The sequence below is a fragment of the Nestor notabilis genome, unplaced genomic scaffold (assembly GCF_000696875.1).
Source record: "Nestor notabilis isolate BGI_N333 unplaced genomic scaffold, ASM69687v1 scaffold31086, whole genome shotgun sequence".
NCBI lineage: Eukaryota > Metazoa > Chordata > Aves > Psittaciformes > Psittacidae > Nestor > Nestor notabilis.
In genome coordinates, this window is record NW_009933847.1 from 1 (window position 1) to 16,296 (window position 16,296).

At 34.0% G+C, this 16,296-nt stretch overlaps 1 protein-coding gene across 1 annotated transcript; it reads right to left on the reverse strand.

Moving 5' to 3' along the window:
* Nucleotides 1-500: 500 nt before the first annotated feature.
* Nucleotides 501-15,864, reverse strand: AK7 (adenylate kinase 7; the record flags this gene model as incomplete). Its single annotated transcript, XM_010017066.1, has 13 exons — nt 501-566; nt 1,603-1,731; nt 3,254-3,404; nt 3,710-3,838; nt 5,087-5,236; nt 5,923-6,000; nt 7,429-7,519; nt 8,054-8,142; nt 8,739-8,822; nt 12,558-12,668; nt 13,410-13,504; nt 14,474-14,582; nt 15,685-15,864. Coding segments are annotated over 13 exons (1,462 nt in total), but the record flags the coding sequence as incomplete, so codon positions are not given.
* Between the last annotated feature and the right edge of the window lie 432 nt (nt 15,865-16,296).

The window sequence follows — 16,296 nt, forward strand, 5'->3', positions numbered from 1 at the left end:
CTAACTATTCTGTGATTCTACGATTCTACGACGCCATTTCTGCATAGATGAAAACCACTCTATTTTAATTCCCAACTTAGCTGATGCATTAAAAAGAATTTGGTAACATCTTTCAAGATATCATACTGAAGACAAATTAATATTTTTTTTTAATATGCCAAGTTAAGGAGGTAATTTTTATTCATTAGTAGCTGCTGTATTGACAGCAAAGGCAGCCACTACTGCTGTTACCAGCCAACAGTTGACGGCATTTTCACAAAAAAAAACCCAAAACCAAAAAACAACCAACCAAACAAAAAGAATAAAATACCCAAAAACTAAACCCGAACCTTCCTTTTGCTTAATTGTTCACTTTCAAATAAAGGGCAGCAGCATTACATGAATTAGATATTTATTCTATGTTAAATATGAACAGATGGAGTGTATTTTAGACTTCTCGTTGGTGGCAGCAGTATTTGAAAACTCCCCAGTTTATTTAAAAAGAAATCTATCAAACGTACCAGGTGTGATTAATGTATCATATTTAGGTATTTTGCTTTTTGCTCCTTGTTCATCTTCACTTTCCACTAAAACAAAAGTAAGAAATAATTGACATTTTAATTTGAAACAATGCTATCATTATATTTGCTAAAAATGTGCCCAGTACAAACACAGGTTTGTCTACATTCAAATTATACTAATTGTTGGAAATCAATCTGTCCTGGAAAATATATAGAGGATTCAGTAAGTAATTCATGCTGCCAGCCACTACAGAATTCTACCCTGGGACACTGATAGCCTATACAGGGGAAGCATGCACATGCATACACAATTTTAAAATGTGTCCAATTTTAAAACTGCTGTCCTGACCCTGGCCTCTCCTCCTTGCAAAGTACATCATTCTGACACAGAAATGGAGACAAGGCACAGAACAGCGAGTACAAATATTTTACAGGAGTATGGTTAAAATGGTTTCTGGCACTGAGTGTCTGCTGTTCTGAATACTCAGTAAAACTACCTGAAGAGAATCACTGAGCGTGGTAATTTACAGCCCAGCGTATTAAACTGAATAAGACTGGTTTTTGTTTTCCTTCAAATCGCATGATATAATTTACACATGGAGATAATTCTTGGTCCTAACACATGGACAGCGGTTGCTCACAATTAGAAACATATGTCACAGAGCTCCTCTGAAGTTGTTATCTACTGTAGCTGATCTAATACAGCCACTCTAACCTGGCTCAGAAAACATATATTGGTGCACCATCTGGATCCCCTCATTAAGTAGCTCTTTAAATATTATGAAGAAATTCTGCCTCAGAGCTTGCTTGAGGAAAATGGACCAACGCAGAACAAGAAAGTATCCTCACATCTGTGCATTTACTTAGCATTTTGCCAGGAAAGAAAGTCTGAAAACTATCTTGTGCTTAATTTAAATAAAGTACTTTATAATCCTTTTTACATTTTAAGCATCATATGAAAAGTTCTGTTTTGTGTCCTGTGCTGTAGTCATTGCAGTGCTGATGCACTTCAACTAATATGGCACTGAGAACAATAATGATGACAGTATTAGCAACAGTAAAAAAAAAAAGTAGCAATAAAACCAAAAGCAGCAGCACTTACAATTAAAAAGGTCATTTGCCTGTTCACAGGTCTCCGGGAACCCATCTAAAACATATCCCTGATTCCTACAAGGCATAGATTTGAGCTTGTCCTTCATAAATTTAAGGATATACTCATCATCTAGTTGACCTGAGACACAAAGACTGTTTTTAGGTACTTAGTTTATAGCAAAAAGATATCTGAAATTATTTTACTAACATTTTAATTCACTTATTGGAGAAACTTCTATTTAGACCCTAAAAAAAATGTAATTTGAGTTACTGTTTGTACATTACATATTGTCAGCAATCTATGGAATATAGAAGTGTAGCTACAAAATAAAATTACATTCATGTTTACAAGGTTATAAATATTAGAACTTTTAGGATAATGAAAATGTAAATAGTGGTTTTGTTTTTGTTGTGGTGGTTTTTCTTGTTTGTTTATTTGTTTTTAAAATAATGCCATCAGATTTTAATGGAAGCAGCAAAGAAATATTTATAGGAAAAAAACCCATGAGACAAGAGCAATAATGTTCTGTTTACAATTAACAGTAAGACTTAAAGATAGTTCTGTAAAACAAACATGAAATAGGTTTTAAAAGTTTCATTTTCAGATGAATAGATTGAGATATGAAGTGGTTTATTAACTTGTCCTACATTGTTGCACAAATATGTGGGAGTAAAAAGTTTGGTTTGACCTGACTTTTTCTCCTTTTGCAACCATTGACTCCAGTTTTCTACTTCATTTTGCTTTGGCTTTTAAAAGCCTTAAATATTTATAAACCCTTGTAATCATACCAGTATGTTACTGTTTTAAAAGACATTATTTTTTTAAATAACAAATCAAGACATGCAGAAGAGATGCTGCCACAGATCTCATTACGGAAGCTTCTGAGTGCGTTACAAATTCATTGCTTTGGAGCTACACAAGATCCAAATGAGGTAAACCTTCAGTGATAGAATGTTTTTAAGGTGGATCACTTTATACTGCATGGAAAATGTTAAGCACTCAGTCAAAAACTACATGATTTTATTCACATATAGATGATAATTAGTACTTTCCAGTAATGGTAATTTTTGTAGACCTTTTTCAATCTGCAGGCTTTAAAATTGTTTACAGGATTCACTAAAACACTATTTACACTTAAGAGGTGGCCAAAATGGGTATAAGGTATTCAAACCCCACCACAATCTTGTATGACAGTGCACTGATTATTTTTCTTACTAGAGTACTTTTCTTCTTTGCAAATTTGATAAAGATATTATTCACCAATTTTTGTATAAATCATGTTCCCTATTCCAAGAAGAAAATGTTATTAAAATCCAGCCAAGAATTTAATGCTTCTGAGTATACCATTGTTACTTATACATCAAATTACAGGCTAAAAAGAATTATATAAAATGTATAAAAAAGGAGAAAGATGGAAGTTCTACAATTAAAAAAACACCACTGCATTTTAAAAATACACCACTCAATACACAATTTACATAGTGTAATTATAATGTATTAGATTTTTAAATAGAGTACAGTTACATACAAATGGTCAGGGCATGATTCTTGCTTTTAATAGGAAGTAAAAGTTCTAAAGCAAAAACTTATTTCCTGGTTTTCCATTGGATAGGGTTGCACTAGTTACCTAAATCCCATCTTAGTGCTTTGAGCCTCCTACCTGTATTCTGCTCCATGTTTTCTCTTACTGCATCTAATAACTCTTGTGCCTCTTCTATGTTTTCGCCCTGCTCCTCTTCCTCACCATCATTTCCCTCTCCCTCTTCTCCCACATTGTCAGTGTCTAGTTCTTTAGGAGCCACAATTTCCTCCTGACAACAAGAACAGAAATATGAATAGGCTTAGAAATTTCATACCCAAATTTCTTTTATACGAAGATGAAATAAAAGGAAAAATAAAAATTAAACAATTCATTTTATGTATGCTTCTGGACAGTGAGATACTGAGCAACCTTCAGTCTCTAAAAAGAGTTCAATGCACCCCCCAGAGGTGATCAGTATGTCAGAAGATACTTCCATTCTAAAATAATGGAATTAAACCTAATTTTTAAATTATGCCATACAATTTTAAATCACAGAAATTAAAATAATAGTAATATTAGAAAACAGCAACATACCAGATTCGCTATTGCTTCAGAAATCACATCTTTTGATTTAATGTGATGTAGCTTGTAGTGTTTGCAGAGTTCTTCAGCAATGGTAGATTTGCCAACCCCAGGAGGACCATGAATGAAAATTCTGAGAGACTGGAAAAAAAGGATAAAGATATAACATCATTCAAACAATATGGATGTTTTTATGTAAAAGAACAACGTTTTTACTAAAACTAATGGGAAATAGCAATTATAATTAAAAACTGAAAATATATTTTAGTTTTATTCATTTGTATATTTCTCACTGAGTATCTCCTGTATCATCCACAGGCTTTGAGGAACACAATTAATTTAAATGTACAATGTTACCATTGGAGAAAAAGCATGCTTCTTATTTAGTAGAGTCACAGAGCAGTTTGTGGTGGCATTATTAGTGTTCGTATGATCAAAACAGATGAAACACAACCCCATAGATAGGACACAGTAAATTTTGGAATAAGGTGGCAGACAGTCGACTATACACATGTAATAGTTCTGTTTCCTAGCTGAGGTAGAGTTGCTGTGATCACAATGGTTATTTTGACCTCAGAAATTTCAGATCCACTCGGTATGTCTATATTTTGTGCTGATTCTTTTTTTAATTCGATGCATTTGTAGTCAGATGGAGTAGTTTAACCCAGCCACTGATCTGATAATCCTTCCAGAGGTACACAAGCACTTTTAATGAACAACATTGAACAATTCTAGTTCTGTTTTGGTTTACACATGCTGAACTTCTGTTCAAAGTCTGAACAAGATTTATACATGCTGAACAGCTTGATCATACCAATAAATATGTGCAGGTATGCCAGCCTTTTTCTGCACCTTTCAATAACCTTCCCTATATGTTTCAATACAGAAATTCTAAATGTTAAGCTAATATAGGAAACAGCAAAGTTGCTCAGAACATTACACAATGGAGCAGGGTAAAATGCATTGCAGTTGAATTATCCTGGCTGACTAAATATAATGAAGGACACAAAATACTCACCTGACTACTGACTATTATAAAAAAGTTTAAATAACAGATACACTTATTGCTCTTGGAGAAAAATGTACCAGGGGTGCCATATATTGTATGCAGAAACTAGTTTCACACCAGAAGCTTCTCTATCAGGAAGCTTATTTGCATTTACAGGGTTTCAGTTTTAGGCATAAAAGAAAGAAAACTTAAGGATTATTGTTTTAATTAATATTACCTCTTTTTTAACTACTTCTATTTTCAGTTTTTATGTTCACTACTGTACATCAGTCTTTCATGTATTTTTACTTAAAGAAATTAAAGCTTGTGTTTATATAACCATTTCTATTGAGAAAAGGAAACAAAGGTCCACTTTGAAATAGCATACACCAAACAATTACCAGTAATCCTCGACTTTGCTTGTATTCCTTGACAATTTGCTCAATGTTCTCCACCAGTCCCTCCTGAGCAACCCACTTAATGTTGAAAGACTCTTTCACAAGCCCAGATTCCATTCGCAAGTTGACAAGCAACATATCCAAATGCATTTGCTGAGGGAGCAAAGCTACATTTATTTACAGACTTAAGCTATGCCTGTTAAAAAGAACACTGTTAGCTTAAACTAAAGACTACAATGGAAAGAATTAAAGCATAGGGAAAAAAGTTGTGTGCACAAAGCAAAACAGACATTTTAAGCTTTTTAAAAATATGAACATTTTCCATATATATTTGTATTTAAGTATTCTTATGAACTATTAGAACATGAAACATTAAACAATCATTCTGTACAATTCAAAGGTTTCATATAATGGCAGGGAATAACCTCTTTCATAAATTTACCAAGTACCATCTTCAAACTACCCAGGTTGTAATTTGTTTATTTCTCTTATGAACAGTTTATTCCAGATAACTAGATGAATGCAATATAATTTATCTATGCTGTGTTCATCAATCTTAGTGGCACCTCATTATTAACTCATTTTTTTTGTTATTTTTATAATTTTGTGTAGGTTTTGTTAGAATGCTCCAGTATGCCCAGTGCTTTTCTAAATCAGCGTATAAGTCCTCAAAATAATCTCTTCTATGATGGTTAAAATATGAGTCAAACTCACTGTATATATTTTTATGCATTTTTTTGAGTTTAGTTTTTCTGGTGAAATAAAAAAAAATTAAATCTATATTTCATGATATTATACTTATCTTTTCCTTAAGTAATATAAAGAAGGAAAGTACTGACTGTTAAGTCTTTGCTCAGGAATGCATTTTCTGTTGGAATCTTCTCAATTTTTCCTGGTCCAACATTTTTACTGATACACTATCAAGAAAAGAAAAATACAGTTATCAAACCAAATTCGTAAAAAAAGTTGAACAGTATTTCTGTGTATAAAATACAGGCATTAAATTTTATGTTACACTAATACCTGGAAAATCAGTATACTGATTTGAAATAGACAAATTAAAGAACAGTATATTAACTTCAATATAGGTTTAAACAGCTTTGTTTTGATGTATACCACTTCCTCTTTAGTACTTGCAGTTAAATAAAACAAAACTAAACTAAACTAAACTAAACTAAAGAAACGACAAAAAATGCCCCACAACCCAAACCCACAGACCAAAAGATTCCACAAAATTGTAAAAATTGACATAGAGCATAAATCAAATCTACATATATTCCAGCATTCTTTCTCAAGTGATGTCAATCAGTGGACATTAGTGAACAAAAGTGAGAACTATAGAATCATAGAATGGTTAGGGTTTGTTAGGACCTTAAGATCATCTAGTTCCAACCCTCCTGCATGCATGTGTGGGCAGGCATGCCTCACACTAGACCATGTCACCCTAGGCTCTGTCCAACTTGGCCTTGAACACTCCCAGGAATGGAGCATTTACCACTTGTTTGGGAAAAGCATATAGGGTAGTCCTTCCAGGTACTCTTCTATCTTCAACTATTTTCAGCTCAGAGACTTCCTAAACTATAAATAGCTACTGTGTATTTAAGTAACTTTCAAGGCATTTCTCTCTGTGTGCCTTGGCTGGTACAGCTTCCTGCCAAGACAGCTCTCTGCAGCGCTCTCTGCAGTGCTCTCTCTACTGGAAACTTCCGGTCTATACAAGAACTGTCCATTGACTCCTGCCCTCTATTTCCCATTTGTAAACAACCACATATCCATGAAAGCACCCAACCACTTTTCTTAGGGTGCCTAGCTGCTTCTCAACAGCTTTTAGTGAAAGACTTCTTTGAAAGTCTTTGGGAAGTAGACTACCTCAGCTTGTTCACCCTTACCCACATTTGCTATCCACATTAAAGAACTTCAGGAGGTTCCCAAAGTATTTCAAAGTACTTTTTGGAAAGTATTTCTTGGAAAGAATTTTACAAAATTCACACAGACTCCTTCCAAATAGATCATATGGATCTGGGTGTTCTTTTATTTTTATAATTAAAAACAGCTTAAAGACTTTCAGTATCTAATTCCAGCACTATGAATGTCATAACTTTCTTATGTAAAATTTCTCCTTAAGTTAATAATAATACTGCAAGAATTAATTCTGCAAATTCAGGTCCAAATGATGTATTTTGTACAAAGAACAGAAGTCTCAGAGGATTTCAAAATAATTTTTTATGTCATTACACAAGACAATTCAGGAACTTCTACTTTAGTAAAATGTATATTTTTTAAAGCCTTAAAGATATCGGGGGGGGGGGGGGGGGAAGAAGAAGAAGAAAAATCAAGTCTCTTACCTTTACTAATTCTTGCAGGGTGTGCATAGATGAATCTACTGCAAGGATATAACGAGACTTGGGCCTGTGGTCTGCTACATTTTGTAACACTCTGAAACATAGCAAGCACAGTCAAGGCCGGTAGTTGGAGAAGCATACTGGGCTTTTGTTATTGAATGCTTTTCAGAAACGGTACAAAGAGTTTATAAAATCTTGCAAAGCATGTATTTTCCTTAATAAAGAAGCACAGCTAGATATTTTATTTGGAACTTGGAAAGAAGTTTAAAGGATAAAAAGCAACATCTGTAGAAGATACTAACTTAGCCTGTTGTAGAGTCCATGATCTGTTTCCAGTTCTGTGCCAGTTAACTGGTATCACACTCTGGATGGACTATTGCTAGTCATTTCTTAAAAGCTTAGTACCACTGCAACAGTCAGATAAGGTTTCCATAAATTTATGTCTAATACCATGTCTAGTACTAAAGAAACTTAAGTCTCTCAGTCAGAAAGGTCAAAGAATGTTCTTAAACCCACTCACCCCAATTTAAAAGCATTAGTACTCTCTAATAGATCTGTATTTGTCATCTAGCTACGTATCAATTATTGTCCAGGGGATTATTTTATTTTTTTATTTTTTTTTACTTACGCTGCTAAATCAAGAATATGAATGGTTGGAATAAAATTGTTTCCATCTCCAAAAACAGGTATTGCAGGTGTCTCACTAAGCCAACCTATCTGAAAATACAAACAGAGAATGAAGTGTGGAGAAAAAGGTCACTTTTAATTAAAGCTTAAAAAAGGAGCATTTGTTTACTAGGCAAATCTGTATATTCAGTATTTAAAGTTCAATTTCTTGAATTATTAATGGAAGGGAAAGAATTCTTGAGAAATACAGACTGGCAGCCTACTAAAAACAAGAAACTTTTTTTTTTTAATAGAATATAAAATATTCTTTACTCTTATTCAAATATTCTTCAATCTTGACAAATTTTATTTTGCATCCCAAATAAAAAAAATACTTGGAAAAAAACATAATATAATGTTGAGAAGAAAGATTTTTTTCCTGATTCCATTAATATGACAGATTTTCACTGTGAAGTACATATGGAGATACTATTCAAAAACTATAGAAAAAATGAAAAGACTATAATATAGACCAAAAAAAGTGGAAAACACTTCCACTGCAGCTAAAACATTTCAAATGGATTGAATCATCAGTTTTGTTTACAGAAGTATTAAGCTTATGATACCAAAGCTACTAAAAATGCATTAACCCAGTGTGGTTTTCCCCTAGAAATTAAATGAACCTTCAAAAATAGCTGGATGTCTACCTTAAAAAAGTAGTGCAAGACTCCTTCCCCAGCTCCATATTGATGTCCTGAGGCAACAATGTAAGTTGAAAATTTACGTTTGTTCTGTGAAGTAAAATCAACAAGAAAGTTTTAATAAAAATATGGTGCTGCAAATGGGATACTGGCTTACCCTGAAACTTGAGTACTTGTGTAATGAAAATACAGAGTGCGTAAATTATATCACTTAAAATTTGTGGTTCAGTCAACTGTTGCATATCCTGTAGTTTTGTAAGTCATATTGCTAAGGTTTCCTTCAAAAACCGAGCATTGCCCAATCAGAATTGATCTACTTTTAAACTGAAATTCTAAAATAAAACTGAATTGAAAAAATTGGAAGTTAAGTAAATCAATGAAGTGAACAGGATAACTCAGGCTTCTGCTTTCTGTTTCAAAGAAAAATAATTCTGAAATTCACTGAAGCTATTTACTAATTGCATTATATTGGCCTTTGACTGCCTAAAGAAGTGGGAAATGCTGGAATGGATTTTGCAATTGTTTTACTTTCATTTTCATATGCAATTGCAAAAAATAATCCATGAACTAAGTGTTTTCCTAATCACACACCATCATCAACCCACATATTTTTTGCTGACCATCGCTGCATAAGGTAATAAACTTTCCTGTCCTGCCTGTTTACATATAATGTTACTGCTTGGATCAGTGTTAAGGATGGTTATACAAAGGAAAAAGATTTTTTGAATCATCTTAAGGAGAAAAACTTCGAAGAAAATATTTCAAATTAGGACCACTTTGATATTTTAAAGATGAAACAAAATTATTAAATAATTCTCATGTTGTGAAGATCCTAGACATTGCGTATCTACATAACTGTGTAAAAGAACCTGTGTTTACCAGTAGAGGGAATAAATGCTCAGATTTGAGACCTACTTACTTTTAGTGAAAAAAATGCATCTTTTATTATCCTTTTTATACTGTTTCAGAAACATGAAGCTAAGAACAGTGCTATCCATTCTTTGTGTAAGTAAATCATCGTATAAAGGGAAGACAAGTTAAAACATCAGTATGTTGTATCTGCCTGTGTGTTTTTCTCCCTCTACTCAAAAATAAAACTGTAATAAAAACTACCCTAACTCAGTTGAGTGCAACAGGTTGTTAGTAATCGTAAGAAACATTTAGATTAGAAAACATTACAGATTGCATAAGAGCTCTCACACTTGGTTTGCTTGGGTAGCACCATGACACTCACAGTTTGTGTGCAAAGAGCAGTAGCTCCCAGGATTGCTCTGGGCAGACTGCAAACATGCTCCAGGAGAATTTCCATCTCCCAGCAGGAAAAACCTGCCTCTTGCAAAAGCACAGGGAGTACTCATTCCTCATCTCATCATTAGGAGATTCCTCATCTCCCCTAAGAAGAATGTAACACATAGGATCTTAATCTGTTTATCTTGCAGGAGCTTCTGCAGTAGTCAGTTGTGGAGTAGTTAGTTTGGCACTGAGTGCTACCCTTCACTGAAATGCAAAGCTCTGAAACAGGTTCACTTCCTCTAAAAATATTTATTTAGTGTCACAAGTCACACATATGAGAAGGTACTATTTGACATGACTTGGATATACGGAATTTAAAAAATAAGCCAATTATTAGGCAAGCTCCAGTTACACGCAGCACGTTTAGTCACGAGTTCAAGTTCCTGTGTAATATTCATTAAGGCCACTAGATGTCACATTCTAGCTATTATAATCAGTTCTAGTCTTTGGTTGCTTCCAGTTTGCTTGTTTTATTCTAATAAAATGCTTGAAGAGGGAAGCAGGTCCAAATTAATGGATTCAGGGACTGTGATTCCACTGAGAACAGAACTGGGAGATGAAGAATTCTTCTGTTTGGTAGGAAGATGTTTCTTCAAGGACTCTGAATTTGGCAGGACCCCCGCGTCAGCGAGTTCAGAGAAAAGCTACATAGCCTGAATGCTCTGCTACAAAGGTAAAGAGTTGTTAGTGGTAAAAAGCAGAGACTTCTAGCTCATAATTCTTGCTGAATTTTAAGCAAAATTTGTGGGAGATACTCTAACTCAGAGGGATGGAATCTTGCTTTAAGTAACAACAGCCTTTAAATTGCACTCTGAACAGAAACCAGGGCTAAGAAACTCTTCTATTCTTTGTGCAAGATCTTCTCTACATGGCTAAGAAGGCTGCTGAATCCTGTTGAGCTCTTTGCAGGGACACTGTCATTTGTTTAACTCATGGCACATTCCCCAGACGCCACTGAACTTAAAAATGTATAAGAATCATCATCCAAAAGTCTCCAGCCATCACAGGAAGCTAATGTTGATCTGCTAGGAAGAACAGATGCTTTGGACCCCTCCTGTTCCAAAAGGCTGACAGGAACTAAACAGAGGCAATGATACCCATTGATGCTGCCCCTGGAGTTCTGGAGGAAAAGGGCTCCTTATGAAAGGCCAACAAGAGGTATGTAGTGAAAATATTCAAGTTGCTGTATATTGTTCCAGTGTCTTCTCCACAGACATTTCAGCCTGGCAAACATTCAGAAGCTAATTACTTTAATACCTTTGTTACTAGTGACTCAGTGCTTTGGACTTGTCATAAAAACTGAGTCAGTGGTTCATCTGGGTGTTACTGGTGGCAGAAGATATTAAGAGGTTTGGCAGAGGCTGCTTATAATCTTCATATTTTTAATATTACAAGTATGAAAGTTATTCTGTAGTCTTAAAACTACAGTTAGCACAGTAAAAGTAAAAACTATTTACCACTGACTTTTCAAGCTGTAAACCAAATTTTACTGGCATTCCGTACAGCATTCTGTACCACTAAACCCATGTTAGAATAAAATACAATTTCTAGTGCTATTTCCTCAGCAGAGCATAAGATGACAAGAGTGTAATCAAATCTGGGTAAAGGGTTTTTCCCCCTTCTGTAATTAGCCTGCTAAATTTCTGCAATGGACACTAGCCTGCTAGGCAACAAAGAGAATGACCAAATGACACCTTCATCATACAATGTATTTCATTGTCTTCCAGTTTTCTTTCCTAACCTCCACAATACTCCATTGCAAATGGCAACAGTGGCACTTTTCCTGAGTTGTGAAGTACATTCTGAGCCACTGTTGGTACGTATTTAATAATAGCTCTTAAATACAAACAAAGGAACTGTCTGTTCTCTGCTAAGATTAATACTCTAATCTGGTTGAAACAATGAAGCTAAAGGAAATGATAGGAAACACATGTAAAGTGACAACAAATATTCTAGATACTCTAGGTCAGCTCTATAGCCATGATTTTAAAGTGAATTATAGGATGGAATAAAAGTCAACAAGACCTCTGCTCCAAGAGCACAAACTATCCAGGAACATGCTAGGTGTGGCCAGAACAACTTCCAAGTATTCAAATGAGACATAATATTAACATAGCTTGCTCATATTTAAAGATGCTGCTTTTCTTTAAAGCTATACTAATGTCCCTTCCCTCTGCATTCCTTCATCCTCAAGTCTTTCCCCACACAGGCCTCAGCTTTCTCTCTGATACAACCAATGAAACAATGTATTTTTTTAAAGGAGGTAAGTGTGATTTACTCATTACCTAAGGAATAAAGACAGAATTTGTGATTTGTATTATGCAGACACTTATGTTTCAAATGACATTATAGTCTTCTCTGCACTTGATATTTTATTAATAATTGATGTTATTCATATTGATGATATCCATATCCATATAAGAGAATAACATACTCTTAAATATTCAAATTGTTGATAATTTCCTTTACTAAGCTAATGATCTCTGTAAAAAGATCAATCAACTTATTTTTATAAAAACAATTTTTACATACAGTCTTCCCAAGTTTAAGAATTAATTTTTCAGCATTTATGTGATCTGTAAAGTTAGGATGAGCTTTTCTTCTGCGATAATCTTCATCAGTAAAAGCAATCTCAGGATCTTCCTACAAAGGAAAAAATGAGGCTGCTATACATGTCTTAGAACAATTTTTAAAGGCCTAAATGGTTAAAATAAATCATTCAAAATAGTTTTAAAATCTGTTTTAACTTTGGTTTAAGTTTAAATTCTTAAAATTTCTGATTCGGATACTTGAGGTTCAATATTTTGAAAGCTTCAATAGTTCAATTTTCATAGGAAGATTTTAAACTACTTTTTATATTTTAAGAATTGTGATTTTTAATTATATATATCATTACACAAACTTAAGAAACTATTTCTGTAACAGTGAATTTGAGAACTGCAACAGCATACCACAAAGCACCCCCTGTGGCTCCTGATAATATTTACCATATATAGATATAAAGATGTATCTATGTCTCCATACACTGATTTTAATATGTATTTCATCAAATATGTAGTAAATACAGGATTTTTTTATGACTGAAGGACACAGCATATTGTGGTTAACATAGCTTTAACATCTTGCCCAAGCTGTTCCTAATGCCTGCCTATATCATTATAGCCTAGTGCCTAAACTTCTTTGTCTAACAGAATAAATTTAACAATTTTGGCAGTAAGTTCAGGGCAAAAAGATCATGAGAAAAAGCACATTTGCTGACACTAACTTCATTTGCTATTGTTGAAGTACATACTGAAATAATATGCTTAATGTAATCTAATGAATATTTTCTATTAAATGGAAATATTCGTTTTTTTAAAAAATTAATGTTTTCATATTACTTACAGGGTCAGGGAGTTTGCTTTTTGCCCAGCTCATTATTGTTGAAATGAGGATGAATATTTTTTGTGTTGCAAAATGCTCTATTTCCATATGTAAGGCTGTTAAATGAAAGAAAAGGATTTAATTTATTGCAAACTGTATTACTTGAACTGTATTTTTGCTTTTACATAAAGGTCCTGTATAGACATTTATACCATAATGTTCAATGGGACACATATTTTTAAGCAAATACTCTTTCTTTGGGTTAGTATAAAATAATGATAATCAGGAAAGAAAAAAATAGAAAAATAATGTTAATAAAGAATCAAATTACTGTAAATAAACATAATCTCCAAAGAGCTACATATTGGGTGGGGGTTGAGTGAAGAAACAAACTATTTATGTTTATTGACTACTGAGATACTGAAAGAAAACAAAAGTGTGGGTTACTTCGTTACTGAAATATAAAAACTACAGAATTAAACTTCATTATTTTAATTTAAAGCAAAATAATTAAATGTGGGTTATATAATTTATGATGTTATCTAAGTATTTATGCTAGAAACAGGAAAGCATTGTTTAGTTTAACTATCATATAAAGAACGATATTGTGCTGTCACCATAAAAAGATTTCAGATAACCATTAGAATTTGGATATAACAACCAGAAGAAAGACTCAGAAAGACCATTAGCAGTATTTTTTATTGGACTTCTAAGTAAAAAAATTTTTTAAATAATTACATAAAATATTGAAACATTATTTGAATATCACGGGAGCAAATATTCTACCCACCTCTCAATGTAAATAGATGATGGTTGATAGTTATTTAGGGAAATAACTGCCTACACAGATATGTCACTTAAAATGTTGGAGCATTTCATGACAGCTTATCTACCTTATGAATACTAGAGTGCATTCCACGTTCCTTGCTAACTAATTGAACAATTCCTGTGGCATTTCTTCATCAAGGAACTCAGTTTCATATTGCAGTAAACTATAAATCCCAGACAATTTCATTATATATTTATGGTAAATATTGATGGCTATATAGCAACAAGCTCTCTGTTCAGTTGATAGCTATACTAACCAGAAGCGGCCCATGTTGCTTCCTCTATTTGGTTTGCATCCTCAGTGATATTATACAAAACAATCTCACACTCAAGCAAGTGACTTAAGAGCTCTTCTCGAGAAAAGACCTGGAAAAAAAAATAGTTATAATTTGTCATTAAAAAAAAAGGGGGGGGGGGGAATCCAAAATTCCCTTTCTGTTCAAATTTAACTTACTGGTAGAATGTATTTTTCTAACACTAGGATGTTAGAATAATTCATAAGATGGGTATTAGGTATCAAACTTTACAAACAAAGTGATTAAATGTAAATTAAATGCTGAAACTTCTAATTTACAGTACACATTAATATAGTTCAAGAAGATATACAACTTTTACTGTTATTTCAGGATTCATATTTTCAGTGCAATTGCGAGTACCAAAAAAGAAACTACAACTTTTATAGTCATTTTAAACAAGCTGGCAGAATGGAGAAGACATAAAAAAAAGTCAATTTCCTTGCAAAATTGCATCCTGTCATTTTTGTTGCATTCCTTGCATCACTTGAGGAAGTCCAACAAATACTTTGGGCACGAGCAATAATTAAGATTAAATTCCACCAGCCATAATTTAATGATGGAACAGCTCAGCTGTATAGAGGTTTAAATCAGTATTTTCAAGTCCTTGAAGAGATTCTAGATATTCAATTTGAGATAGAGGCAACTTTAGTTTCAGAAAACTAAATCAAGCAACAAGCAATCACATTCTTAAGAGCAAGTCTCTTGCAGTCAACTAAACTCTGGATGTAACTTTATAAAAAGATCTAAGTATTCAGAACAATTAGCTGCTAGTGAAAGCTGCAATTTCAGTGTCAGAAGGGGGACACTAACTTTGATTCCAGCACTACTAACTTTAAAATGGTGATAAAAGACACAGAGGAGACAAGAGATAATTGAGGCGTGTGTTCTGAGGGAGAAAAGAAAGCAGATCTGTGGATCATGAGGATAGATGATGTCCTGTCCATAACTACCTTTTCTAAAAAATCTATTTTGAGTCTGAGTTCCCTCCTTTTACTATTTGCTGTATCAGACCTATGAGGGAGGAGACAACAGCATGGAGGAAGCAGAAGCAGCAAAATACACGTAAACAGCTTCCAGCAGTAACAAAATACTGGTTTATTAATGCAGGGCATTTTACATGACTTGCAATATTTCTAATACTGTCTAATAGCAATCTGAAGTAAAACACTTACTGAATATGTTTCCTCTGCAAAACTTGGTTTAGTACTCTCTGGTTTAGAAAGGGTACCCACTATTTGGTAGACTCCCTCCTTTGGCCTACTAGAAACTTCAGCAGCTGAATTATCTTCGTCTTCCTCCTCCTCTTCTTCTATGCTTTCAAGTGATGCTCCAACAACACATGTGGATAAATACTGCAATATAAAAGACACACACTTGTATGCAAATATATATTGAACCCTACAGAGCTTCTCATGATCTTAGGAAGGGACCAACTAGCCCTGATCCTGTTGTAGGTAATGTAGCTCAGAAGACAACTTTCCGCTGAACAGGAAAACGTTAGGGACTCCTCAACCCCATATGTGATGACTTGTGTCCTACACCTCGAAGTCAAAGGAGTCCCTAGATGTCTCTTCTCCACAGCCTGTGTCCTCTCAGGCTGGTGTTACCTCAGACATCTGTTCTCTCTCCACAGAGATCAGCTTTTACCTGAGGTCTCCCGACCTGCTTTATCCACATCTCCTGCTCCTAACTCTCACTTTTCTCCTCATTTTAATCCCTTCTTGCCCCCCTTCCGTCTCCTCAGCAGCTGTTTTAGGCGATCCCAGACACCCTGGAGGCCAGCC